At 42.0% G+C, this 26,743-nt stretch overlaps 1 protein-coding gene across 8 annotated transcripts in view; it reads right to left on the reverse strand.

Annotated features, from left to right (window-relative positions):
• Positions 1 to 26,743, reverse strand: part of CACNA2D1 (calcium voltage-gated channel auxiliary subunit alpha2delta 1) — a 1,735,709-nt gene that overhangs the window by 266,125 nt on the left and 1,442,841 nt on the right. For 4 of the 8 annotated variants that reach the window (XM_085652892.1, XM_085652889.1, XM_085652890.1 and 1 more), the window contains exons 18-19: positions 22,597 to 22,671; positions 17,259 to 17,315 (exon numbers count right to left, since the gene is read on the reverse strand). In XM_085652892.1, coding sequence (XP_085509018.1) covers positions 17,259 to 17,315; positions 22,597 to 22,671 — 132 coding nt within the window. The remainder of the gene's footprint in view (positions 1 to 17,258; positions 17,316 to 22,596; positions 22,672 to 26,743) is intronic. The other 4 variants (XM_085652894.1, XM_085652893.1, XM_085652895.1 and 1 more) reach the window with 1 other exon arrangement.

Genomic DNA, 26,743 nt, shown 5'->3' on the forward strand with positions numbered 1-26,743 from the left:
GTGACTTTAAGAGAATGAAACACTCACCTGTGTACAAGGCATGACGCCGAAACGCGTAGGGTGGAGAGAAGTGTTTAAATGCTGCCGCGCATTCAGACGAATAAATGTCTTCTGGAAATAAGACGAAGTTGGGCTCTGTGGCTTTTTGTTTAGTAATTCGACAGGATTCTCCAGTCTTGTCTTTTTGGAGCCCGCCCTGCAGAGTTGGTGGCCCCCAGCAAACTGGAGGTTCTTGTAAGCATCAAATGGAGGGGGCATGACTTGCTTTCCCACCCGCACCAGCCGTCGGATTTCCAAGGCAATTTGACACTGCGAGTTGGTGAGAGAAAGGGAGATGAGGGAGACCACGCTCTTCCTTTTGACACTTTGCATTCCAAGTATGTACTTTGCGTGGCAGCCACCAGCACTATGCTTTTATTGACAGATGCACAGCGATGCAAAAATAAACACGAGACGATGGCAGTAGAAATCACGCTATTAAGCATTATTTGAACTTTTGCCACATCACTTTGCAATACTTCGAGTGCATTCTGGGGCCTGAAGTGTATAGAGGCCACGTGACCACTGGGAGAGTAATAATCACTGTGACTTTAAGAGAAAGAAACACTCACCTGTGTACAAGGCATGACGCCGAAACGCGTAGGGTGGAGAGAAGTGTTTAAATGCTGCCGCGCATTCAGACGAATAAATGTCTTCTGGAAATAAGACGAAGTTGGGCTCTGTGGCTTTTTTTTTTTTTATATATATATATATATATATATATATATTTAAAAAATGGTAAATAATTTTTAGTTAGGAAAACTATATTCATTCTTTTAAAAAAATATATATATTATACAGAAGTCGCACACCCTCCGCGCACCCTACACGATGGCTGTGCGCATTCCGGTAGCCATTTTGAAAAGTTACCGTAATTTGTAAAGTATAAAATATCTTTAAATTAATTATAAATAAAAGTTTTCCTTTAAGTGTTTGTCTAAATTTATAAATAAAAGTATTTTTAAACTATTATTTACAATATAATTTTGACTAAAAATTATTTGATTATTATTGGATTCGGAGGTTAGGAGGGATGGCCATTTTGCTTGATCTGTTTTGCAAGATTTTTTGGTCTACTCAGGTGGACACCCTCCTCCGGGTGAGGTACGGCTTGAGGATTCTATTCAAAAGGTGAGGAATTAACAGGCAGAAGTATCCACCAGAAGAGCAAGTTACTTACCTTCAGTAATGCTTTTTCTGGTGAATACAGTATCTGCATGGATTCCTCACTGTCCCACCCGCCTCCCCGTTGTCCACCTGTTTCTACCAAAAATATGCTTTTACTGTTTGGCATGAATGTTTTTAATATGTCTTAATCATGCTTATGATTTAATAGTGAGAAATGCTTGATCTGTTGCTATTCCTTTATGCCTTTATTGGTGGTTATGCATTTGTGTATATATATATATATATATATATATATATATATATATATATATATATATATATAATAGGTACAACTGACGGCAGCACGCCGACGAGGTCCTCTTATGGCTCCTATGACATCATACGGTATCGTGAGATGAGCCGTGCTATTATGACACGGTCGTCGACGTGGGAGAGCTAGGAAAAAATTTCCGCGGAATGCTGGCACAGGGGATTTTCTCCTAAGTGTTCAGGCTAGTCCTTTGGGAGCAACTGTTTGTTGCCACTCCAGAAACTGAAACCAGTGATCCGAGGGCAGAGACCCTGCAGATGGCACACGAGGTGGGGAGCCCAGTCGTGTGCACCTGCGGGGCAGTGAAGTGACAAGCACCACTACACACAGAAAAGGTAATGAGGGCACTGAATAACACAGGATCTTCTCTTTGTATCTGGCAGGAACAACAAGGTTAAAATGACCTAGTTCCAAAATGTAGAATTAGTGCTACAACGGTCTTCGAGAGGACCTGCGATGAATGCCCCTTCTTCCTTCCGTACACTGGAGGCAGCACATGGGTCCCGTGGTACGGTCATACTGCGGTGGGACGCACACTTGTTGACCTCCCATGGCACTGCTCCACACATCGGGGACAACGCTTTCCATTAGCTGTGTTTTCTAATGACTTGTCGCGCCGGCCCCGTCCAACAGCAGAACCCGTTTTGATTTAAACAGACTCTACCACTTTCTCATCAGAAGTCAAACCAGGCCACAGGGACACTTTCACAATACAATGGGCGGTAATGCACTTTTCGGTAAAAAAACACATTTCTTCCTCCTAATTTATCAAATTAAAGACTCGGTGAACAACAGGGGCCAGCTTCGATCGATCAACAGCCGTTACAACAAATGTTTTACTTTGCGATACCATTACAATGCATACATTACCACGCATGCGTTGTACATCGAGAAGTCATTTCTATGCATTTTTTAGAACCCATGGTCATTTACCATGCATGCAATTTTGTTGTAACGGTATGTATGGAAAATGACCATGAGTTCTAAGGAAACAGAGGCTGTTCCGTTTCCTCACAACGACGTGCACCGGCCCTCAGACGACATGAAGCAGGAACCACGAGGAGAGAGGAACCACGAGGAGTGGGAGGTAAGGGGGATTGGGCATCGGGTGGTGTTTACTTTTCTAGGGTTTAGGGTAGTGCAGTGGTGTTTGGGTAGTGTAGGGGGTCGTGCTGGGGTAGTATTTTAGGGTTTAGGGTAGTGCAGTGGTATTTGTGTAGTGTAGAGGGTTGTGCGGGGATAGTGTTTTAGGGTTTAGGGCAGTGCAGTGGTGTTTGTGTAGTGTAGGGGGTTGTGCTGGGGGTAGTGTTTTAGGGTTTAGGGTAGTGCAGTGATGTTTGTGTAGTGTAGTGGGTCGTGCTTGGGGTAGACTTAGGGTTTAGGGTAGTGCAGTGGTATTTGTGTAGTGTAGGTGGTTGTGCTGGGGGTAGTGTTTTAGGGTTAAGGGCAGTGCAGTGGTGTTTGTGTAGTGTAGGGGGTCATGCTGGGGTAGTGTTTTAGGGATTAGGGTAGTGCAGTGGTGTTTGTGTAGTGTAGGGGTTAGTGTTTTAGGGTTTAGGGTAGTGCAGTGGTGTTTGTGTAGTGTAGGGGGTCATGCTGGGGGTAGTGTTTTAGGGTTTAGGGTAGTGCAGCGGTGTTTGTGTAGTCTAGGGGTTAGTGTTTTAGGGTTTAGGGTAGTGCAGTGGTGTTTGTGTAGTGTAGGGGGTCATGCTGGGGGTAGTGTTTTAGGGTTTAGGGTAGTGCAGCGGTGTTTGTGTAGTGTAAGGGTCATGCTGGGGTAGTGTTTTAGGGATTAGGGTAGTGCAGTGGTGTTTGGGTAGTGTAGGGTGTTGTGCTGTGGGTAGTGTTTTAGGGTTTAGGGTAGTGCAGTGGTGTTTTTGTAGTGTAGGGGTTAGTGTTTTAGGGTTTAGGGTAGTGCAGTGGTGTTTGTGTAGTGTAGGGGGTCATGCTGGGGGTTGTGTTTTAGGGTTTAGGGTAGTGCAGCGGTGTTTGTGTAGTGTAGGGGGTAGTGTTTTAGGGTTTAGGGTAGTGCAGTGGTCTTTGGGAAGTGTAGGGGTCAGCGGGGGGTAGTGTTTTAGGGTTTATTGTAGTGCAGAGGTGTTTGGGAAGTGTAGGGGATCGTGCTGGGGTACTGTTTTAGGGTTTACGGTAGTGCAGTGGTCTTTGGGTAGTGTAGGGGCCGTGCTGGGGATGATGTTTTAGGGTTTAGGGTGGTGCAGTGGTCTTTGGGTACAGTAGGGGTCATGCGGGTGGTGGTGTTTTAGGGTTTAGGGTAGTGCAGTGGTCTTTGGGTAGTGTAGGAGGTTGTGCTGGGGGTGGTGTTTTAGGGTTTAAGGTAGTGCAGTGGTGTTATGGTAGTGTAGGGGGTCGTGCTGGGGGTGGTGTTTTAGGGTTTAGGGTAGTGCAGTGGTGTTCGGGTAGTGCAGGGGGTCATGCTGGGGGAGGTGTTTTAGGGTTTAGGGCAGTGCAGTGGTGTTCGGGTAGTGTAGGGGGTCGTGCTGGGGGTGGTGTTTTAGGGTTTAGGGCAGTGCAGTGGTGTTCGGGCAGTGTAGGGGGTCAGGCTGGGGGTGGTGTTTTAGTGTTTAGGGCAGTGCACTGGTGTTTGGGCAGTGTAAGGGGTCGTGCTGGGGGTGGTGTTGTAGGGCTTTAGGGCAGTGGTGTTCGGGCAGTGTAGAGGGTTGTCCTTGGGGTGGTGTTTTAGGGCAGTGCAGTGGTGTTCGGGCAGTGTAGGGGGTAATGCTAGGGGTGGTGTTTCAGGGTTTAGGACACTGCAGTGGTGTTCGGGCAGTGTAGGCGGTCATGTGGTGGGTGGTGTTTCAGGGTTTAGGGCAGTTCAGTGGTGTTCGGGCAGTGTAGGGGGTTGTGCTGGGGGGTGGTGTTTCAGGGTTTAGGGCAGTGCAGTGATGTTCGGGCAGTGTAGGTAGTCATGCGGGGGTGGTGTTTCAGAGTTTAGGGCAGTGCAGTGGTGTTCAGGCAGTGTAGGGGGTCATGCGGGGGTGGTGTTTTAGGGTTTAGGGTAGTGCAGTGGTGTTTGGGTAGTGTAGGGGGTACTGCTGGGAGTAGTGTGTTAGGGTTTAGGGTAGTGCAGTGGTGTTTGGGTAGTGTAGGGGGTACTGCTGGGGTAGTTTGTTAGGGTTTAGGGTAGTGCTCTGGTGTTTGGGTAGTGTAGGGGGTACTGCTGGAGGTAGTGTTTGAAGGTTCAGGGTAGTGCAGTGGTGTTTGGGTAGTGTACGGGGTCGTGCTGGGAGTAGTGTTTTAGGGTTTAGGGTAGTGCTGTGGTCTTTGGGTAGTGTAGGGGGTCTTGCGGGGTAGTGTTTTAAGGTTTATGGTAGTGCAGTGGTGTTTGGGTAGTGTAGGGGGTCGTGCTGTTGGTACGCTTTTAGGGTTTAGGGTAGTACAGTGGTCTTTGGGTAGTGTAGGGGGTTGTGCTGGGGGTGGTGTTTTAGGGTTTAGGGTAGTGCAGTGGTCTTTGGGTACTATAGGGGGTCATGTGGGGGTGGTGTTTTAGGGTTTAGGGTAGTGCAGTGGTCTTTGGGTATTGTAGGGGGTCATTCTGGGGGAGGTGTTTTAGGGTTTAGGGTAGTGCAGTGGTGTTTGGTAGTGTAGGGGGTCACGCTGGGGGTGGTGTTTTAGGGTTTAGGGCAGTGCAGTGGTGTTTGGTAGTGTAGGGGGTCACGCTGTGGGTGGTGTTTTAGGGTTTAGAGCAGTGCACTGGTGTTTGTGTAGTGTGCAGTGCATACGCTGCATTGCTACGCAAGACTTAAAAAGCATTGCACCAAGATGGCTGCCAACACTTCCTGGATTGAAGTGTTGGCAGCCAATTAGAGTCAATTTCGTTCTTGTGTAGTTAGGTCCCACCCAGATATATTAATATTTTTATCCTTTAATATCTCAAAAACTACTGAACGGATTTACACCATTTAAAAAAAAGGTCGCTTTATGAACCAAGCACTATCTTTTTGCCAAATTTGGTGTAATTCTGTTCATCAGTTTCAGCTGTAACCGTGTCTTAATTTTCCTATGGGAAATTGATTTTTTTACCTCTATTTTTTTATCTCTCTGGAACCACTGAACGGATTTACACCGTTTTAAAAAAAAGGTCTCTTTCTGAAGCAAGTGCGACCTTTTTGCCAAATTTTGTTTAAATTTGTTTAGCAGTTCATGCTGTAGTCGTGTCTAAAGCTTCCTATGGGAAATAAAATGGAGAAAACGCGTTTTAGGACCCCCCTTTTTTCTCGGCCCTCGCTTGGCGAATCACCGCGAAACTTTCAGGATAGGAGCTGACCGGAGCGGGACCAATGTTTTAAAAATTTCATGAAGATTCGTCAACCGGCGCCAAAGTTATTGGGAAAAGAATAAACGCTTTTTGAATAGAAACAAGGTCCTAACTATAACTACCTACTGGCAACCGCCAGTAGGTAATATATATATATATATATATATATATATATATATATATATATATATATACACATATATATGTTCACTACCACTGGCTATTTGTAACAAATGGACTAATAAATGTATATTCACACATTCAATTCCTCAGTGCAAAGGTCAAGTTCCCTAATTTTGGAAATATGCAGCCTGACATAAGAAATCTCTGTGATTTTCATTACAGATTCTGAGTTGTAGCTATTGCCACTCCAAAGACATGAAAGCTCCCTGTGCTTAATAGTGGTGATAGATAACAAATTAGTCACATTGAATCTATATAGGGGTACACAGCTATAGTTTAGTCCAGAGAAAAAATGTAAAAATATTTTCCATAATGTCAATTGGTAAACCTGGCATTTCAGCCAATGGAAAGGTAATTAGGCATTGTTATCTCAACCTGATCATTCATTTGAAAAAAATATCCACTTAAATCCACTGCCTTTAAATAGTCCTCTAATCATCAAAATAAAAAAAGCACATTCAATGGAATCTTCATTGAACTAGTCTCTGAATAATGCACGTCATTTGAATGATCAGAATATCAATAAAATGTATGGCCAAATTATTGCTCTTTGGTCAGTTGGCATTGCCTTCATGAAATTAGATGCTTCACATTGGCTAAAAGGTGCCTTTCTCAGGAATGATATCAGAGGATTCAATTAATGCCAGTCATTTCCAAGAATATTTATACCTGTGAGCTATAATGGTCAGAAAAGCAACTGTTTGTGAAATAAAACTGTAAAACAAGTACGAGGTGTGTGTTTGTGTGTGTGCGTTTATTGTGAAATTATTTTAAAATGAGAAAACATTCAATTCCAAACATAACATCCTAATGAATTGTTACAGTTATATTATAAAGCAATTACAACCAAAATGCAATAAAATTATTAAATACTCTTTTCCTCCATTTCTAAAATATTCAAAAATATTTTTTATTTATTCATGGATAAATAAGCAATGAGAAGAAAATACAATCTTACATGCAATGTTGGGTTAAAATCAAGACAAACCAAAACAGCATGCATGAAGGAAATGTCACAGGAGAAAAGGCATGGCCAATCCAACAGTGAAAGGCAAACAAAAAACAAATAGTGCAGTGAGTAGACAAAACTCCCAATTAAAAAAACAATATTTCTTTAATTAACAATCTTTGCTAATTAGAGATGGAAATGTTTCTGTCCAGAGGAACAATTTACAATCATTTTTAAGAGCTAGTAATCAGACACCTGTGGACAAATCTACGATAGATTGGATCCTCTTATACAACCTATCTTTTTTTTTTGTGCTGTGATAATCTAATGTCCCCCTGTGCAAATTTGACATTCACAAGATTCACAGAACTCTGACCTCAATAAAGCTAATAAGGAAAGGTTTCAGCTGAGAAACCCTGCAAAGGCCATCAAATGCAAATGTTGAGCACTACCAAGGTCAGGAAACCTCTATCCATTTTCTAAATAGCAGAGTTCTATGACTGTAGCCTATATCGCTAATAGGACAGGCGGGGTAGTTTTAAAAAGTAGTGGCAGAATTAAAAGAGCATCGGGGTGAGCATGGAGTGCTTCATTATTCTGGGCCTGATAACAAGTTTGCCTGATGGCATAGTCTGTCACAAACATGATGGCTATCCCGCCACTGTATTACAAGTTCCATAGGATATAATGGAATTGTAATATGGTGGACGGGATATCCGTCACGTTTGTGACGGAGTAACCCTGTCCACCAAACTCGTAATCAGGTCCTTGGTCTGTTTGTTTCCTTGCCAGCAGGTGACATTCTCACAAGGAAAAGGTTCCACCTTGTGCAAAAGATACTTTGTGCTTCAAGGATAATTTGACAGTAGTTTGCGACTACATGAGTGGCTGCATTCATTGATTCAAGTTCTTAAGAGTCACAAGGAATGGTGGTAAGTCCCTTGATTGGCTCTTTTTACTTGTGATTTGCAAGGACCTCAATGTTCACATTGTGAATCACAATGCCACCTTTTTAGATTGTGATTTGGACATTTGCACTCACAAAGTGTGCCAGTAAGTACCAAGTTGGATTTACGAGTGCAAGCACCTTTTGTACTTCTGTTCTCTGATTTCTTTTCACAATCATTAAACAGCGATAGGCAAGACTTTTGATTTCACTTTACCCTTAATTGTTTAACAATAAATTGAGACTGTTTCAAATGTCTGATTCTCAAAATGTGCCATTATAATTTCAATGTAATAAATGATTTAAATGTAGTTTTCATTTGATTTAAGTGATCATTTTGCTCATCTGTATATCATAATAGAAGCACATTATGTATGATGCTTCAGAACCTCTGCACCATAAGTCTCAGAATAGAATAGACACAAAACCCTTCTCCTTTGATCAGAAACAGCAGGGAACTGGTTTCCTTTATCAGGACAGAAACCGAAATGAGATATTACGACTCCGCGATGAGAAATGAGGATTAATGCAGGAAGTCGCATGTGACCAGTCAAAACATCCACACCCCGCAGAGGTATATTTTGTGAGCATTAATACTGATGATTCATCTTAGAATGAACATGAATGTATAATAATTTGTAGACATTTCAAGGAAAATGAAGTGAGCCGCAACTCAAAGTCAATTCAAACAAGACTCATTTCTACCTACAAAATATGAGGAAACCTTTGCCAAATAAAGTGATGAGGTGAATGTTTTTTGTCTGCTCTTTGTTTAAAAATAAAGAAATAATAGCCCACGTCTTGGGTAGAGTTACGTCTACTGCTCACTATCCTCATGCAAATCTTATTTGTACAAAGCGTTGTATAAATTATTGGATTAGAATATTAAATGAACATTGATCAGTGTAACTATAGCTTTACTTGCACTACTTTATTATATAGAGCCAACAAATAAAAACATGCATAATAAACACCTAACATCATATCACATCATGCAGTGTGTTCCAGATATTCAGAGAAGTTAGCCAATTGATTTACAAAGAATACATTGAGCTTGATAAGCAGAGCATTTTGCATTCCTAAATTAAATTTAAGTGCACAAACGCAAACTCTCAGTGCTGGTGCACAAAATCGGTGGGATTTTAAACCAGGAAAATAAACATATCTAAGGCAATCCCATAAAGTAACCAAAAATTTCACATTTTCAAGTGTGGTGTTAGGAGTGAGAAGTATGGTTGTTCTGTGTTGTCCATACTACCAAAGTAGGCGAACTCCCACAAATTCATAATTTTATATGTATTACTATTCATATATGTCGTAAAAACATTAACCTCCAATGGGCACCAGGACCTTTTATCCTGGCAACAGCAGAAGAAAATGTGTTTATAGAGTGCAAAATGAGATTGAGAACTACCATATTTAGTCACGTTGTAGGTGAAGGAGTTTCTTTACGGGGTAAAATATTGTCTGTGTGACTAAAAGGTTACATGTTGTGATGCACATTTTTGTCATGTTTGCACGTGAAGCGTTCCACGTAATGCCAAATGGGCAAACACAAATATTATACAGTGCAGTACTCTAGAAAATCTGCAAAGATTCCTTGAAGAACTCGTGATGTTTTCCTGAATACTGATGAAGTGAGAATCCTGAATAGGGGTTTAGAGGGTTGCTTTGAATTTGAAAAGTTTGGGTCTGCACGTCAAATGCCACGGAAACATGCTATAAGAGTGTAGGGAACACAGAGACACTCTTTGATTGTTATACTCAGTGCGACTAAGTCTTTTTGCCAGAAATAACAATATACTTCCTTTGCTTTTAATTGTGCAATTGTTCTGTTACAGGAAGCACCTGCCAAAAAATATAGGTATTTGAAGGAAGGAAGGAGCTCAAAGCTGATTTGGGGAAACAGCTTATGCCCGAGTTGCGGATGTAATTGATATAAGGATTCCGGTTTTACCTGTCATAAAATGAATTAAGAGTATGTATCTATTTTCATTGACCCTATATTTAGTTAGAAGTGAATTGTATATGTAAGCACTGAGTTCTGTAATTCATGTATGCTACCTGAGTCAACACAATGAACATATGGATTCAGTCAGTTAATTTCTTTGACTGCATCCTCTTCTGATACAGAAAAGTGATTTCAGGAATGGAAGGACCTCAAGACTTGGCTCTTCGACTGACCACCAGAGGGCAGACGGATAAGCAGCCCATCCCCAGCGGCTTGAGACCCTCCCGGGTGAGTAGCCGCACTTTACAGATCCTGAATGATGGATTGATTTATGCATATGTCTATTGGATTGCTTGAGCCAATCAGAAGAGTCTCTCAATATCAGCCAGACATGCAAACTGTAGAGCATATTTAGTTTCCAGTAAAAACTAGATACGGAGAAAAATAGAAGACATCTGAATAATCATTATGCAGTTGGTTGATGGTGGTTTTATTCCATTCTGGTTCACGGTCAGGAGTTGTGGGAATGGAAATCAGGTATGGAGGGCAGCAAATGTAATCTCCTATTTATTCAGGGGTTTCAAGAGTGCCTTCAGTTACACTGTAAATATTGCCTCATATTTTGCTGGTACAGTGCTTTCACATAGAAGATGGGGAGAAAGGATTCCATGGTCTTGTGAGTGTGATAGTAATTGTAAGTGTCAGATGAGAGGACCATTAGGTTTGTTTCTAAATTGTCTATGTTTGCCATAGATATAATCAGTGGTCAGTGGGTGTGTGATCTCCAATCCCTCTGGACCCCTTAAGGGTGCTGAATTGAATAATCACATTGTCCATGGTACAGAAATACACTAAGCCAGGAAACTCTAAACAAAGTCCAGAAGTATCTCTATGTCAATTTATAGATTAATTGTCACACAGACAGGATCATTAGGAGCCATGCACTAGTGTAAAACTGAGTGGTAGTTGTGCCAGTCTTTACGCTACCAACTACTAGGAGTTGAGTGTAAAATATACCCACTCCTGTGTGTACATGGTAACATCCAAGTACCACTGGATCCGCCTGAGTAGTACTTGTTCTTGAACTCCACATAAATAGAGATTATAACGTGCACAAAATAAACAGAATTGTGGTTTACATTATTCTACAATTTGTGCTCAATTTAAAATTCATGAGCAAGAAAACTCGAAGTACATGATATGTATTATATTTTTGCTGAGGCATTTTCCCATTCATAATTGCTGGTCATGTCTAAAAGACACTCAGAAGAAGAATCAGATTAAATATGCATACTAGTGCAGAGATTCTTAGAATTCCTATTAACTGCATATGTACATATTAAGCCTGGTAGAACCTTTTTACATAGCTACACCGTTACAGAGTGTCCTTCACAACAGAGATTTTACTTTGGGTAGTGAAGACAAAGGGTGAATGGAAACAGACGAACATCATTAAAAGGTTTGTAGGGGAGAGAAAAAGGGTGCTGGGTGAAGCTGAAGGTGGGAAAATAGAGTAGGGTGGAAAGGAAATGCATACAATTAAAGATCTCAGGGTTGGTCTGAAATCCTACCTATTTCTTGTAAAATTTATTGATGCCTTGTTAAACAGTCTCTGCTATGCATCTGCACAACTTACTGTGGTTCAAAGGCATACACTGCATTGGTCAAGTGTGCTTCTAAAGGGCCTCTTAAAAGAGTTATCAGATAATAATACTAATTTAGATATGCCATGAACATGTTCTGTTCTGAAAACAATGGTTAAACGACTTTTACTTCTCATAAATGTGTAAAGACAATAGAAAAGAGATAACGACATTCCTTGTATACAATTTAGTGCTGACAACAATCTATTGTAGTGAGAACTGAGGCCAGCGAATTTCCCACAGCTATCTACAGACATGACAGGTATTGCTAACTTAATTGCTTAAAGCTAACAAAATGCATAGGCAACAGTGATATACCTATGACTAGAAAATAAGAAAAAGGGAATCGAGAAAGTAATTATTTAACTTAATGTAAAAAAAAAAACCACTTGGAAAACCATGAACACATGCCATCTATCCAGGATATTGTGGTCTACCATTCCATAAGCAGTGGAGAGGTTCAGAAGTAATAAGGTTGTTTTTGTTCTCATTTATAGAGAGGACAGGAGCTTCTCTGATTTTGGCTACGTCAGATTCTTTGGCCCTGGTGAGTCTAAATCCTGACTACAGGTCAATGAGGACACTTTTTGACGCTGTGCCATCACTATCTTTTGAAAGACCTCGCTTGGGAAAGACAGGTTTGTGACTGGTGGATTGTTTGGTAGGACATTGTGTGAGCTGAAAGGCTTTTGCACAAGTTCCAATAAGTCTTGGGAAGATTACCCTGGTCAGTTATGTATTGATGATATTTGTGATATTACATAGGCAGGTTACTAATTCCATTTCTATATCAATTTTTAAAGCGAGAGGTTACCTGAAGGTGTCCTAACACTAAAAATAAAAGTTTGTGTATGAAGAATAGTCCTAGATAATGACAAATTACGTTAGGACTTTTTAAAAGAAAAACATTTTCAATGACATATGGAATCTTAACAGGTTGGGTTCAGCTCGAAAACCAAGAGAAAGTTTATTCCATGCTGGCACTGTAATAACAGAGAAAGCTTGTCTGCCACATCTAACCCTACTAAACTTGGGAAAACCACATGATTGGAGGAAAAGGAATGCAACAGTCTGACAGGTCAGTGTTATATTAACATATTAGAAATATAAGTAGGAGGGTTGGTAGGAAACATGGACTTGGTCAGAATTTTTCTTTTTAAAAAGGATGCTCTTATGGACAGGGAGCCAATATAGGATTTAAGATAAACTGATATACTATTGTATTTATGAAGGCACAATACTACTCCAGCTGCAGAATTTTGGATTCACTAGAGTTTATGCATGAAATAGGTAGGAAGGCCAGCATATAGCGCATTTGGTAATCAATTTTACTGATGATCAAAGCTTGTAGGGGCAGCTGTTTACATGTCAGTTGTATGGTGGGAAGAATTTTCTTTAAAATCTTCACAGTGAAAAAGCAAGTAACTGGTAATTTTGGAGTCAAAAATAATCATCCAAATTCCATGTCTTAGTAACTGGGATAGGACACTTGCTCTAAGTCCAGGGCCAGCAAGAAGGGGACCTCAGTCTCCTTAGCATCGAGGCAAAGTGGTAGGCATTCATCTAATTTTCTACGTCAAGTAGGCAGCTATTAAAATGTTCTTGTAGGCTATTAGAATTACTATCTAGGTGCACATTAATCTCAGTTTAGTCAGCATATGCATAAATCTGATATTGAAAGTAGGTGATAAGATCTGTCCCCCGGGCCACATATATAATAAACAGTGTCAGGGTGAGGGCAGAGCCCTGAGGTACCCCAACAATATAGATCACAGACCTTGAGATGGAAAAGTGGCAACTGATTGCTTGTTTTCAGGATATTTCAAAAGGATTCAAACCATAATAGTACATTACTCTGGATGTCTATATCACGGAGCCAATTAATAAAATGAAATGTGAGACCCTGTCAAATACTGCTTACAAATCTAACTTGAATGAGGGCCGCAGAGCCCCCACAGTCAAGAACCATACGGATTTCATTGGCAGCAGATATGAGCACGCTCTCAGTACTGCTGAACAACCTGAAACCTGATTTAAAGATGTTGATGGCATTATTCTCCTCTAGGAATTGAGATAATTTGGAGTCGACCCGACTCTTAAGAGTTTTCGTGACAAAAGGAAGAACAGAAATAAGACAACAGTTTGCTGAAATGGTTACATGCTTTACACTTTGGATGCCACAACCTCGGTTTCCCCTATGATGAAAATTATAAAAGAGGATGTGGAATGGCAAGGTCACGTGTTTCTGAGTCTGTGTCTGGCTGTCAATGGGCCACTCACTGTTTGGTTGATTCTGAGAGTTACTTGCTGTTTTAACTTCTGATCAATAGACCTAAACATTAAAGTCACTCATTACACTATTTGATTGGCTATAGTTTGCAAAACAAGGGCACATTTCGAGAGACTCATCCATGAAAGCTGGATGCTTCACAAGCAAATGAGCTTTGAATATTATTATGTGAGGAGGTGAAGCAGCACTTAGTAGGTAGTGTCCTTTGGAACAGTCAGAAGATCTCATGTTATGCTAAGGCCAAATCAGCCCTTTGTCAATAACTGTTTGAGTTCGCTCGCTCCCGACCATAGTATTGTTAGTGCAAACCAGCAGCGGCCCGTGCAGGTAAGAGCAGTGGGGTGGTGTGGCCTGGTGGGGTGATTTCGATAGATGATGATGAGGGAAAGTTAAATATTTATTTAATTTTCCCTCATCATCGTCCATCAAAATCCTCCGACCCCCACTGCCCCCCAGTCCCACCACCACATCGCTTTTACCTGCATGGGCTGTGGCTGGTACAAACCTGTATTTTTAAAATCATTATGTAATTGCCAAAATGTTTTCTAATGCTATATGTTTTACATTGTATTATGTTAGGTATTAGGTTATCAGAAGATTAACTGTGCATCCTTGCTTCTTTGCTTCTGGTGATTAAGCTATCACCATGTGTCTAGTAGTTTCAAGATTACACTCTAAAGGATGATGCAGCATACACTTGTCTTTTTGAAATGCACTAAAGTGGATGGATATTTGTGATATACACAACCAAAAAGGAGAATGCAAAATGGGGATAATGGCTTCTAGGCACTATGTCGACTCGCTAACCACCTTCTTCCACACCAAGATCATAGACATCCATTACAGGATCAGCACTCCGACCCCCCCGACAGCCGCCAACACCTCAGACTCACCACCCCCCAGCCACACTGGCCTCCTGCTCTCCTGGAACCACTTCAATGACGACGACACCATCAAAACCATGAACACCATCCACTCCGGCTCACCGTCAGACCCCTGCCCCACCACATCTTCATCAAAGCGAGCTCCATCATCGCACCCCAACTCCGGAAGATCATCAACAGCTCTTTCGAGACCGCCACATTCCCGGAGAGCTGGAAACACGCCGAGATCAACGCCCTACTCAAGAAACCCAAGGCAGACCCAATGGACCTCAAGAACTTCTGGCCCATCTCCCTGCTCCCGTTCCCAGTGAAAGTAATTGAGAAGATCGTCAACAGACAACTGACCCACTTCCTTGAAGAGAACAACACCCTGGACTCGACCCAATCCGGATTCCACAGCAACCACCACACCGAAACTGCCCTCATCGCAGCCAACGACGACATCAGGACCCTGCTGGACAACGGCGAAACCGTGGCCGTCATCTTCCTAGACCTCCTGGCCGCATTCGACACCGTCTGCCACCACACCCCACACCCCACGCACACGCCTCCACAATGCGGGGATCCACAACAAAGCCCTGGACTGGATCACCTCCTTCCTCACCGACAGAACCCAGAGAGTCCACCTCCCTCCATTCGGATCTGAAGCCACCAAGATCATCTGCGGCGTACCCCAAGGATCATCCCTCAGCCCGACCCTTTTTGACGTCTACATGTCACTGCTCACCAACATTGTCCGATCGCACAACTTCAACGTCGTCTCATACGCCGAAGACACCCAGCTGATTCTCTCCCTCACCAAGGACCTCGCCACCGCCAAGACCAACTTCCACTAAGGAATGAAGGACCTCGCTGAATGGATGAAGAACAGCGGCCTGAAGCTGAACTCGGACAAGATGGAGGTCCTCATCCTTGGCCCCACCCCCTCTGCCTGCGACGACTCCTGGTGGCCGGCCTCACTAGGAGCTGTACAGACACCCACCGACCACACACACAACCTGGGGCTCATCCTGGACTCATCACTGTCAATGACCCAGCAAGTCAACACCGTCTCCTCCTCCTGCTTCAAAACCCTCCACATGCTTCTACAGATGGATCCCCACCAATACCAGAAGGACGGTCACCCAGGCCCTCGTCACCAGCAGGCTAGACTACAGCAATGCCCTCTATGCAGGAATCGCGGCCAAACTCCAGAAAAGATTTCAACGCATACAGAACCCTTCCGCACACCTCGTCCTCGACATCCCATGCCACAGCCACATCACTGCCCACCTGAGAGACCTGCACTGGCTCCCGTCAACAAGAGGATAACCTTCAAACTCCTCACCCACGCTCACAAAGGACTCCACAACACCGGACCAACATACCTCAACAAACAACTCACCTTCTACACTCCCAACCACCAGCGTTGCTCCGCTGACCTCTCCCTCGCCACCGTCCCACGCATCCACCGAACTACCTCCGGAGGCAGATCTTTCTCCCACCTCACCGTCAAGACATGGAACACCCTCCCAATCCACCTGCGACAGACCCAGGACCTGCTGACCTTTAGGAGACTTCTCAAGACCTGGCTGTTCGTAAAGTAGAAGTCCCCCCCTTAGCGCCTTGAGACCCTCGCGGGTGAGTAGTGTGCTCTACAAATGTTGATTGATTGATGTTGATTATTTATTGTGGTATTACACTGATTTTAGAAAAATGTGGAGAGTGTTAAGGTAAGCATATTAAACGGATGATTGCCTTCCAAGATTCAGTAAAAAATGGAAGGAAGAAAACATTAGTTTGTCCTGTAAATTATTCGTATTAGCGTAGAAATCGGAATACCTATGTATTTCCTGTAACATCAAAAATGTATTACTCATCTTGTTCAGAAAAAGTCTGCCATACTAAGTTAAAAAGTCATGTTTGTCAGAGCAGTAACTTGTAGGGTAATTGTGGTATTTTATGTTTTCACAGATAAATGTAAACCTGATGTGGGATATGTATGGGTTATGACGAATACTGAAGTTTTGATTTAAAATTTTGCCTGCTGGATATAGCACAGATAGGAACAAGTGTAAATACTGCATTTTAATTTTTCACACCTTTCTAATTCACAATTAGAAACATTTCTAAGAAGAATTAGGTAGTAATCATTACAGATTTACAAAGGGCCAGTATGTTTCCTATTTCTGAGAAAATGATCTTTTTATAACATGCAGTTTACTAATCCAAAATCAAATGACAAAGACAACAGAGTTCAAAATATTAGTACAGTAATCTTACCATATTCAGTAATCTCCACTGCCAATAATGTTAAAACATGTGCGCTTTTACACAAAAGGCGTTTTGCAAGCGTCATGCTTTGAAAGCTGTGGCATGTGTCCAATACACAGCTCCCTGTTAGGCTATTCATGTACAGTGGGGTCCAGCATAACTCACAAGAACATGATGGGACAGAAATCTCAGGAGGCGACAGTTTGTGCATGGTTGAACAAAAAGTTGCCTTCATTATTATCATTTATACATTAGATTAAAAAAAAGTTTGAAAGTTTTTAATCGAAATTCTGTGATATACGGAGGGATCTGCTTGGACACCACTGTAAACTGGGCAGACAAATTCTGGGCTTAGTTTTGGGTAGAAGCACTTATAAGCACTAATTGTCACCCCATCCACAGTTACCTGAACATGAGGATGTCGGTTTCTGACATTAACCATTGGAATACCTAAACCAATGTGCTGAAGTGACAAAAAACAGTTACTTGTAACTCAGTAACAGCCTGGAAGTTTATTATGATGGAATTTATTACAATCACAGTTTGCTTCCTAAACATTCACGCCTAAATATCCCGAATCCTGGACATATAAGCACCTTCCTGTGAAAAGTGCATTATCAGTGAGCTGTGTGAGGGTGATGTAACAAAAGAAAAAGATGCCATATAAGGTTTATGACTGTATGTGTGTAATTGCTTTTGAAGTAGTTGTTCAATATTTACCTGCCTCAGGGACCCATGTGTGATCCCTCATGTCTATGTATTAGGGGGCACCTTCTTAAAACCTCAGAGGATCCTTCTGTTAATATGGGTACAACGTGTACTTATCTGATGCACACAGAAGCAGAGATACCATCTCTCTATCTGGTATCCAGAAAGGAATTAATTGGAGGCAAAGTAACGCAAGCGTGTCACTTATATTTTACCAGGGGTTGCAACGGCCATTAACCTTTGTGCCCACCCTTAGCCTGCTCTAGTAAGAATTCAAATCATTTTTGGGAATGTCGAACCACCTCTGGGTCTTTGTATCCAATTCTAGTGACCTTAATATGAACCCCTGTGATTATATTGAGAGGGAGCAAATGCTGATTTATATAGGAACTGAGCAATCAACCCTTACCTGTAAGTCAGTAGTAGAAAGAGTTGTTCTTTTGTAGTTTATTTAGTAGAATCTTTTCATAACCACTCTTGTTTTAAATTTGCGAATCGTTTATTGTGTAATGCGACGAAGCAAGTATCAGACAACATACAATTAATTTTACTCTGAAAAGTCCAATCTGCAGTTATTCAAATATTTCACCATTTTGTCTAGTATTTGGAGCCCTATGTCAGAATTACAAGTGTGATTGAATTAAAAATTAAAGCCTCCATGACTGCGGGTTAAAGGATTATGGTTATGGTTGATTTGTTTGTGGTATTCATGTTTTTCTTTGTACATAAAATAATTAGGGGATTAAATAATGTGATGACAGAAATTTCAGGATTTGAGAAATATATTTCATAGCATTCTAGGAGGCTTATAATATTAAACATGAATTTGGTTCTGTTTCTCGTCCTGTGTGGTTTCCAAGGATTTTGTTTTAACTTCTCATGATTTATATACCCCAGTGAATAATATATTGTTCTAAAACTGAGTTTGCGGAATTTTTACAGACCAGACTTGGATAAATCTCAGTGACCACAACTGCTTGTTCGTGCTCTCTGCAAAATGATGTAGTGGGTTTTCATGTCTGTATTATTCCTCTCCAAAAATAGCTCCTAGTTACTTTCACCCGCAGTGCTACGTTTTGGGAAATACAAGCGCAACAGGAATGTATTCCACACTTGATTTCAACAACCATTGAGTCCAATCTTTGCCGGCTTTCTTTCTTTCGTGTCATCACACGAAGATGGAATTAACTGATGGGAAGCGCACTCATTGCTGAGGTAGAAGACACGATTGAGCAGATAGAGCTGTGGGTCATTGTGTCCTTTGCATGTGCATGCACACAGCAGTCTGCTGAACACTGGGAACAGAAGCAATACTTTAAGGGAAGTTTGAGTTCAATGAGTACACATGTGAATGGTATTTTAATCGAAATGATGGGGCATTTCACACAGTGGGGTATGTTCCGTTTAGTAAGATGGGATGCAACATGTATGTGTCCCATCTCAAGGAGATACAGCCATGTGCTATTTATATTTACTAGCACGATATATATACTCTAAAGATAGCAATATTACTTCTGCATACCTGCATGCTACAGATGTTAGACCTTTTTCTGCATTTAAAAGTTGTTTATGATCATATGGATAACATTACGCTCGTGTATTACTCGACCAGAGCTTCTGGAAGCGCTTACACAATTCTCTGCCGACTTGTTTAGGAAATGTGCTTCATAATAGGGGCTGCTACAGTGTTTAAGTAATAAATCACTGGATGTTAGCCACACAGATGTGCATACTTCGTTTATTTGGTGGGGTTGTGTTAGGTAATTTCTTTAGTGTGAATAAACGAAAGAGGCATCTGGGTGTTGAACTGAACAAGGTGAAGTAGTAGTGAATTATTATTTGGTGAGGAGTTAGGGCTTCAATGCGTCCTGAATCTAGCTGGTTGTTCTGTAATGCAGCATGTTCTCAAACCTTGTGCAATAAAGGCCAGTCCTTTGGGAGATGACCTTTCTGGACCTATATTATACATTGTGCCCTGCAGACGCTTGTGCGTCCCTTTCTGTATTACAGATAGTGCTGGCACACATGTTGCACCAGCACTATCATGAGAGGGCCTTCCCTCCTTTACATGGAGGCATGGCCCCATGCAAATGAGAGCCTCTGTGCCTGTGCCTTATTACCAAATTGGGCACAGTGGCAAACATGCCTTTCAGTGTGCCTCCTAAAGGCAGCCCTTTGTAGGGGATGAAAGGGGGTTCCCATTGATCCCTCAGATATCCCCCTGCAGGAGGTTGCAGTCATACATGGCACCCACCTGCAAGGGGATGTCTAATATCCCCTTAAAAGTGAAGGCATGTTTCAACCTGCACAGTGAAACACGGGGCAGATTTTGAACAGCTGTGCTGTATTTCACTTGAATGTGATGCCCACAGGGCAGCATGAGTTCATGGCGGCCCTGGAGGCAGAATGCATTTTTAAGAAAGGTGCACCACGGCACAAACAAGGAGAGTGCACTGTATTCTTAATATGGCATGGTCTTTGCCCATTCTGTATTTACATGATCTCATCAAAATATGTTAATATTTGTTGCCTTGGAAGTTAGATGCATTGCACATTTTTCCCTCTAGCCACTTAATTGGTGCACATCGGGTTTCAAAAGCCAGCTCTATACCATATATTCCTACCATCCAAGACTAAATCCCTGCCCTAGATGATCTCTTCAAATTGTGATTTTAGGTTTCTCATCCTGGTACTCTTTTACACTCTAAGGGCCTAATTATGATGTCAGGCGGAAAGCCATCCAACAGCTTGTCATAGGCTTTCCGCCCGACATTGTAGGTTTCAGTCCGACCGCCGTATTACAATTCTGGCGGTCAGAGGGAAACCCATGGGGGAATTCCGCTGCTCTACCGACAGGCTCACAGAGCCCGTTGGGCGGCGGGTGGAAAAGTAATCTTATAATGACCGGAGAGCCAACCTCAGCTCCGCCAATAGGATTACGATGTTGTTTTCCACCTGCCCTTTAATGGTGGTCCCTCCACCATAAAAAGGCAGTCAGTAAGTGACTTTGGGAGCCCCTAGCAGGCCCCTCTTCCTCAGCCCTCCACTATGGGTCTTGGGGGGTACCTACAGTGCCCATCTTAACATCACTCATGGTGCAGAAATGTTTAAAAAATATACATTTTTCTATTGCAGCTTGTGCTGTGGCCCTCTTCTGGCCGCCACACAAGCTGCTATTGAAAATGGATGTTTCCCACCCCCCAAAGGGCGGTTGCATCCTAATTCAGCGGGTAGAACCGCCGACTTATAGTCAGGCAGTTCCATTCCGCTATGGTGTCGGTCGTCCGCTCGTCAGACCGACATTGTAATTAGGGCCTTAGTGTATTAGTTCACACTGTAATTATCTTCATGTCACTGTACTGTGACGTGTTGGCTACTCATCCAATTGATACCGTGGTACATGTAGAAAAAAAAGACAGACGTAAACCAGAACTTTAAAGCATGAGAATCATAGTATGACAGTGAGGTGATCACTTCTGGAAATAGGCAATGAGCAGAAATGAACTGAGGATATTGAGAGGAGAGCAAACCTCAATTTAGGAGAAGATGTAAAAGAAGAGTTTTTAAATGCATCCTGAATGGAAGGTGGGTGCGCTCAGCCGGGATGTTAGAGCTCCAGGCAGTAATCATGTGCACAATGAAAGATGTCCTCTGAGGGCGAGTTATTTTGAAAATGTTTGCCTACATTTCGAACGTGTTTCTACTTCTGAGGACTGTTAGGCCGCTTAATTACGATAGCCATTCAGAAGTATAAGGAGGATTCTTTGTATTCACTACTAGTTTCATTTGGATCCTTGTAGCTAGTGGGAGTCAATGGAGCCCATGGAATATGGACTTGATATGGTCGTATTTACCCAATTAGACATATTAGAGTGAGGACTCTATCAGTGCAAGAACTACATTGAAAATACCCAATAGGATTGAATTCCAGTGGACTAATCTAGCTGGTATTATGGGTAATAAGGTTGTTTACTTTTTAGGAGGAGCAGCGAAAAAGTTACCATATCTTGACACCTTATTGATCAGTAGGATACAATTAAGGTTGAGCCTAGAGTAAAGTCAAAGAATGTTATCGTGAGAAACAGTGAAGCAGAGAAGACATTGAATTTCTGAGAGGCCAGTATTGAAAGCTCATGTTTGCATGTGTTTGAGTTGAGTAGATATATACTTTATTTTTGTAGGTGAAGCAGAATGAGGTTTCACAACATGCTTTTCTGGAGACTTTCCAGTTGGGAGGAAGGAGTCGGGTGTCTAAAATTTGCGTGTCATCAGCATGCTGGTGGAAGCACACTCCGCATTCATAAAGGCCAGACTTGAGGTTGGGGTCCTAGATGAAAAATTGATAAAACTGGTTCTAGGATAAGACCCTGGAGTACACCATTGGCAATTTCACCCATTCCTCTGCTGTAGTTTCCCATCTTCACCTCTTGGCAAAAAAAAATCAGGACTAAACCTCTAACTTGGTTCTGGTGTTCCAGAATTCAGATTGATATACAGAAGTTGACCACCAGGATAGTTGAACATTCTTGCATTGTTCCTATTCACAAAAGTTACCGATTATATACAATGCTTTCATTCACTAATAAAGTTAATATTCCTGTTTCAAATGCTACTCTGATCTTGCTTGTCCGCAGAGTGTTTAATAATACCAGAAACATATTGCAGATAACAGATCCCTCCTCCTACTTAAAAATTCTTTGAAAATGTAATATGAGGGATGGCAAACATACATCTCCAGAGTGGTCGATAAACAACACAACAGCGACAACACACGTGTGCACATTTGATTACATCTGTTCTTTCAAATATTATTCGGTTCTAGAAATTGTATACCAAACATACCTATAGCCTACCATATTATATTTTTGCTGCCTCATATCATCTATATCATTTCTAACTTGAATTTGCTGTTTACCGCACATTGTGCCTTTCTCGGAAAAGGGGCACTTCAGTCAACAATTAATGCATTTTGCATTTCTAAAAATAAAACTTATAAATAAATGCAATATGAAAAGCTGCAGCAATTGGCAGTTTACCTTTGGTTGAAGATTTGGATGGAGCAATACGTAACCATTGGGATCAATAGCAAAGTAATAGCCATTTGGGGACAACTGCAAAAAAAAGAACATTATAGTTAGGGCGCGCTTAACAATCCTACTGAAAAAAAATAGGGTGCAGAGATGTGGGAATATGCAGCTGAAGCAAACAGAAGCAGCAGAGCGATTCCCGGGTTTCTGTGTAAGTTGTTCAGTACCACCAACTGCCAGGGCACCCGAGGGCAAGAGCCTTTACCTTCTGCAATGCCATCACTATCATTTCTAAACGTCAGTATGCAGAGGCCTGGCAGAGCAAAGGTATACAATATGCAGTGCCAGCTCCCTGAAGCGCACCGTGCCAAATGTGTCAAGCTGCTGCATGTAGCCATGACAACAGAGCTGAAGTTTAGCACGCTTTTGATTGATGGCACTAGTTTAAAGTTACATGGAGTTGGTGAATGCACTGCAACCACTCTTAGAGGCCCAAGTTTCAAATTTGTATTTTTATCCTTGTCACGGGTCTGATGTCGGTTTTATTTAGTGTGTCTTTTTAAGCACAGAGCGTCACACTGTGAAGTCTAAATCAAAACTCACAGCCAAGCATTGAAGCACAACTCAAAGAGTAAAGTGAACACGCACACAAATAGGGTTAACTGTGTGCCTGAGTCCGAAGCAATAAAGCATTTAACATTTCCAAGGCACTTGAAAAATGACTTCGAAATAATGGCAATTTTCTATAATTCAATACTGATATAGCATGCATAATGAGCACATGATTACGACAACTCTGATTGGTGAATATGCCCTAATCTAAATACTGCTGGGTATAGCTGGGTGACTTATTGAATTACTCAGAGATGTCGGATGTAAATAAGGCCGATTCAACTCATTCAGACATTGGAGAATTTCCAGAGTCATTGTTAAGACATGGATAAGTTGAGGCAATGAATGAATATGCTGTGTTCCCACATACCATAGAATGACACTGTAGCAATGGTATGTATCATGTAATTATTCCTTGGCAATTATTTTGCTAAAATACAGACCAATGCCATGCATCACAGATGTCAGAAGGAAGAAGGCAAAGACGGTGCTCTAGGGTTCATACACTAGCCTGTTGGATCAGCTCCCCATTATTTCACAAATACCTATCTTGTCCCCTCCACCCACAAGCTCCACCTCCACCAATATATGAGGATACTCTAACCTGATCTGTACCCCTAAGGTGGTAGCTCACCCTCTCTTGCCTAGGGCTGGTGGCAGGCTAAAGAGCAGCCTTTTTATTATTACCACTGAGTCATTGGCGAAGCCTCACAATCTTCTCGTGCTTCTTTCTAATATGGCAATGCCATAATTGGTGTATATATATATATATATATATATATATATATATATATATATATATATATATATATAAATAAAATATCCTCTGATCAAACATAAGTAAATATATGAAACCCTTAGGAATTTCCATGATGCTGGATTGGTCCATTCATGTCCATCAACAGTTCTGTACTATGGCCCTGGGACATAGACCAGGGTTGTGACTGCGCTCCATCAGTAGCGGCTACTTTGAACTATAGAGCTCAATCAGTTCAAATGAGCCTTTCGGGTCGTGAGCACAATGCGCTATTAAATGTTTCAAGATAACAGTATATTTCTGTGTCCTCTGACCTCTATTTCTATGAAAAAATAAGGAAAGCCCATTGTTTATTTTACTTTAGCTAGAGAAGCTCTGTGTGAAAGATCATCCCCTTTCTCCAGCCTACCGGCCTTCTAGTTTCTCTCATTGCCGGTGAGGGCGGGGATTGGAGTTTTACGCGCCCGGCCAGCTATTTAAGCTGATGCTGGGTCGGACGCGCAGCAGTATGCGGGGTGAGAAGAGCCCTTACCTTGATTTTAAACTTTGTTCCTGTTTCCTAAATTTTATCTGTGTTGAAAAAACTCGTTACTAATACGTTTAATAGACCTGGCACCTCCGTTTTCTTAAATATTTAACTGCTCGCATTGTGATTGAGGGGATATTTGCTTTTTTGCACATCATTTTCAGGGATTGATATTTCTGTGTCGGTAGGTAGGTAGGTAAAGCTTTATTCGATAAAAAATATCATGAAAGCACAACATACAGTGATAAAAAAGGATCAAGTTAGACAATAAATTGATCATAGGTACATCTAAAAAGGTTGTAAAAATGGTTAAGAACAGCATATAAAAAACAAAGACAAAGTGCTTGGTGGCCTGGAGTTCGTTGAAGTGCAGTAGGAACAAATCGCAGAAGTGGATCAGTGTAATTAAGGGGAATTTTTTTTCTTACGCAACAGCCAAGCACAGCCCAGATACTTAGCAATACCGCAGACAATAGTAAGAGACGAGGTATCAGTCTGCAGAATGCGTAGCACAGTACGATAGTCACGGCATCCGAGCATTCTACAAATCGGACGCAGCCATTTAGCTCTTGGTCTTCGATAGTAATAGCAGGCAAATAAAAAGTGGGGAATGGACTCATTGGGTGCTGTACAGCTCGGACAACCAACAGATGAAGGTAAAGATCCCTTCCAGCCAGCAATCACACAGTTGAGGGGGAGGGACCCAAGTCTAAAACGTACGTACAGGGATCTATCCAATGGGGACTGGATAAAGTCGAGATATGCTTCCAATTTGCGGAAAGGTTTATGTTCGAAAAAAGCCTCGCTCAGCTTCCCCGACTTAGGATTGTTCAGCTCTCTTGTGTTTACCCAGCTCCAATAGGCCTTCTTAAGATCCTGTTTCGAAGGGGGTAACTGGGATTCCCAACAATCTTCATAACCAATGGATTTCAATGTTTGTTTTATGTGAGTAATCCATTTTAGCCTCCTCCCAGTGTCTGCTGAAATGAGATCATTTAAGCCTGCTGCATATTTGGCAAGTTCTGGGGTCCGTCGCAGTCTTGCCCAGAATAATAAAGGTCGTAAACGTGCAATGTCCTGAATAGAATGTCTACCTAGGTCATACAGCAAGGGTTTTAGAGGGGATGATGTTGGGACAGAGATGAGATTCCTCATGAATTTATTCTCCGAGACAACCAGATCATGAATATTTTCGTAGCCCCAAATTTCTGCCCCATACATAGAACTAGACAGTGCCTGAGCCTCGTATACCACAAGAGCCGGTGCCACAGGTCGACTAGTAGAGAGATATTGTTCTCTTATAATGGCACTGGATACCCTCTTGTGGCACAGGAGCATCTTGGTCAGATGCGAACTCCACTTCATCCCTTTTGCAATGCGTATGCCTAGGTAATCGAAAGAATCCACAATGTCTAAAGGTGTGCCATCCAGAGTGAAAGTATATCTAAAACGTCTGAGGGTTTATTACCATTAGTTTGGTTTTTTCTGTGTTTATAATAAGCCCATAGGACTTACAAAAAGAATCGAATCTATTTAAAATTCAATGTAGGCCAGCCGGGGATTTGGAAATCAGGAGAGTGTCGTCGGCGAACAGGAGAGTGGGGATCTTTTCACCAGCCAGGACTGGAGCATCAGCTGGGACCTCTCTAAGGAAATCCACCACCCCGTTGATGTATAGGGAGAACAGGGTGGGAGCCAGCACACAGCCCTGGCGTACCCCCCTGTTCACCGCGACACTCCCTGTAAGCTGGCCCTGGGCACCCCATCTAATATTGGCATGGTTGTTCTCATGCAGAAGCTTTAAGAAGGCAAGAATCTCATGGGGAACACCTAGTTGGAATAAGACCTGCCACAAACGTTGGCGAGGAATTAAGTCAAAAGCAGACTTTAAATCAATAAAAGCTAGATATAGGGTTCCCTTGCCTAAAACTGCCGTTTTCCAATATATCATAAAAAATCTAAAAACTTGATCCATAGTGCCTACCTTTTGTCTAAAACCTGCTTAAAAGTGTGATAAAACATCCCCGTTCTCAATCCAGCATCTCAGTCTCATCAGGAGAACCCTGCCAACCACTTTCTGTATTACGTCAATTAGACTAATAGGTCTATAGTTGGCAGGGTCCTCCCTATTGCCCTTTTTAAAGATTGGAATCACCACCGCGGCTTTCCAGGACTCAGGTACTGTAGAACCCTTAGCTATGGCGTTCATAACAACAGAAATAAAAGAGGCCCAGGGAATTGGATCGTGTAAAAGAAGATCA

The sequence above is a fragment of the Triturus cristatus genome, chromosome 4_1 (genome assembly GCF_964204655.1).
Source record: "Triturus cristatus chromosome 4_1, aTriCri1.1, whole genome shotgun sequence".
NCBI classification, from domain to species: Eukaryota; Metazoa; Chordata; class Amphibia; order Caudata; family Salamandridae; genus Triturus; species Triturus cristatus.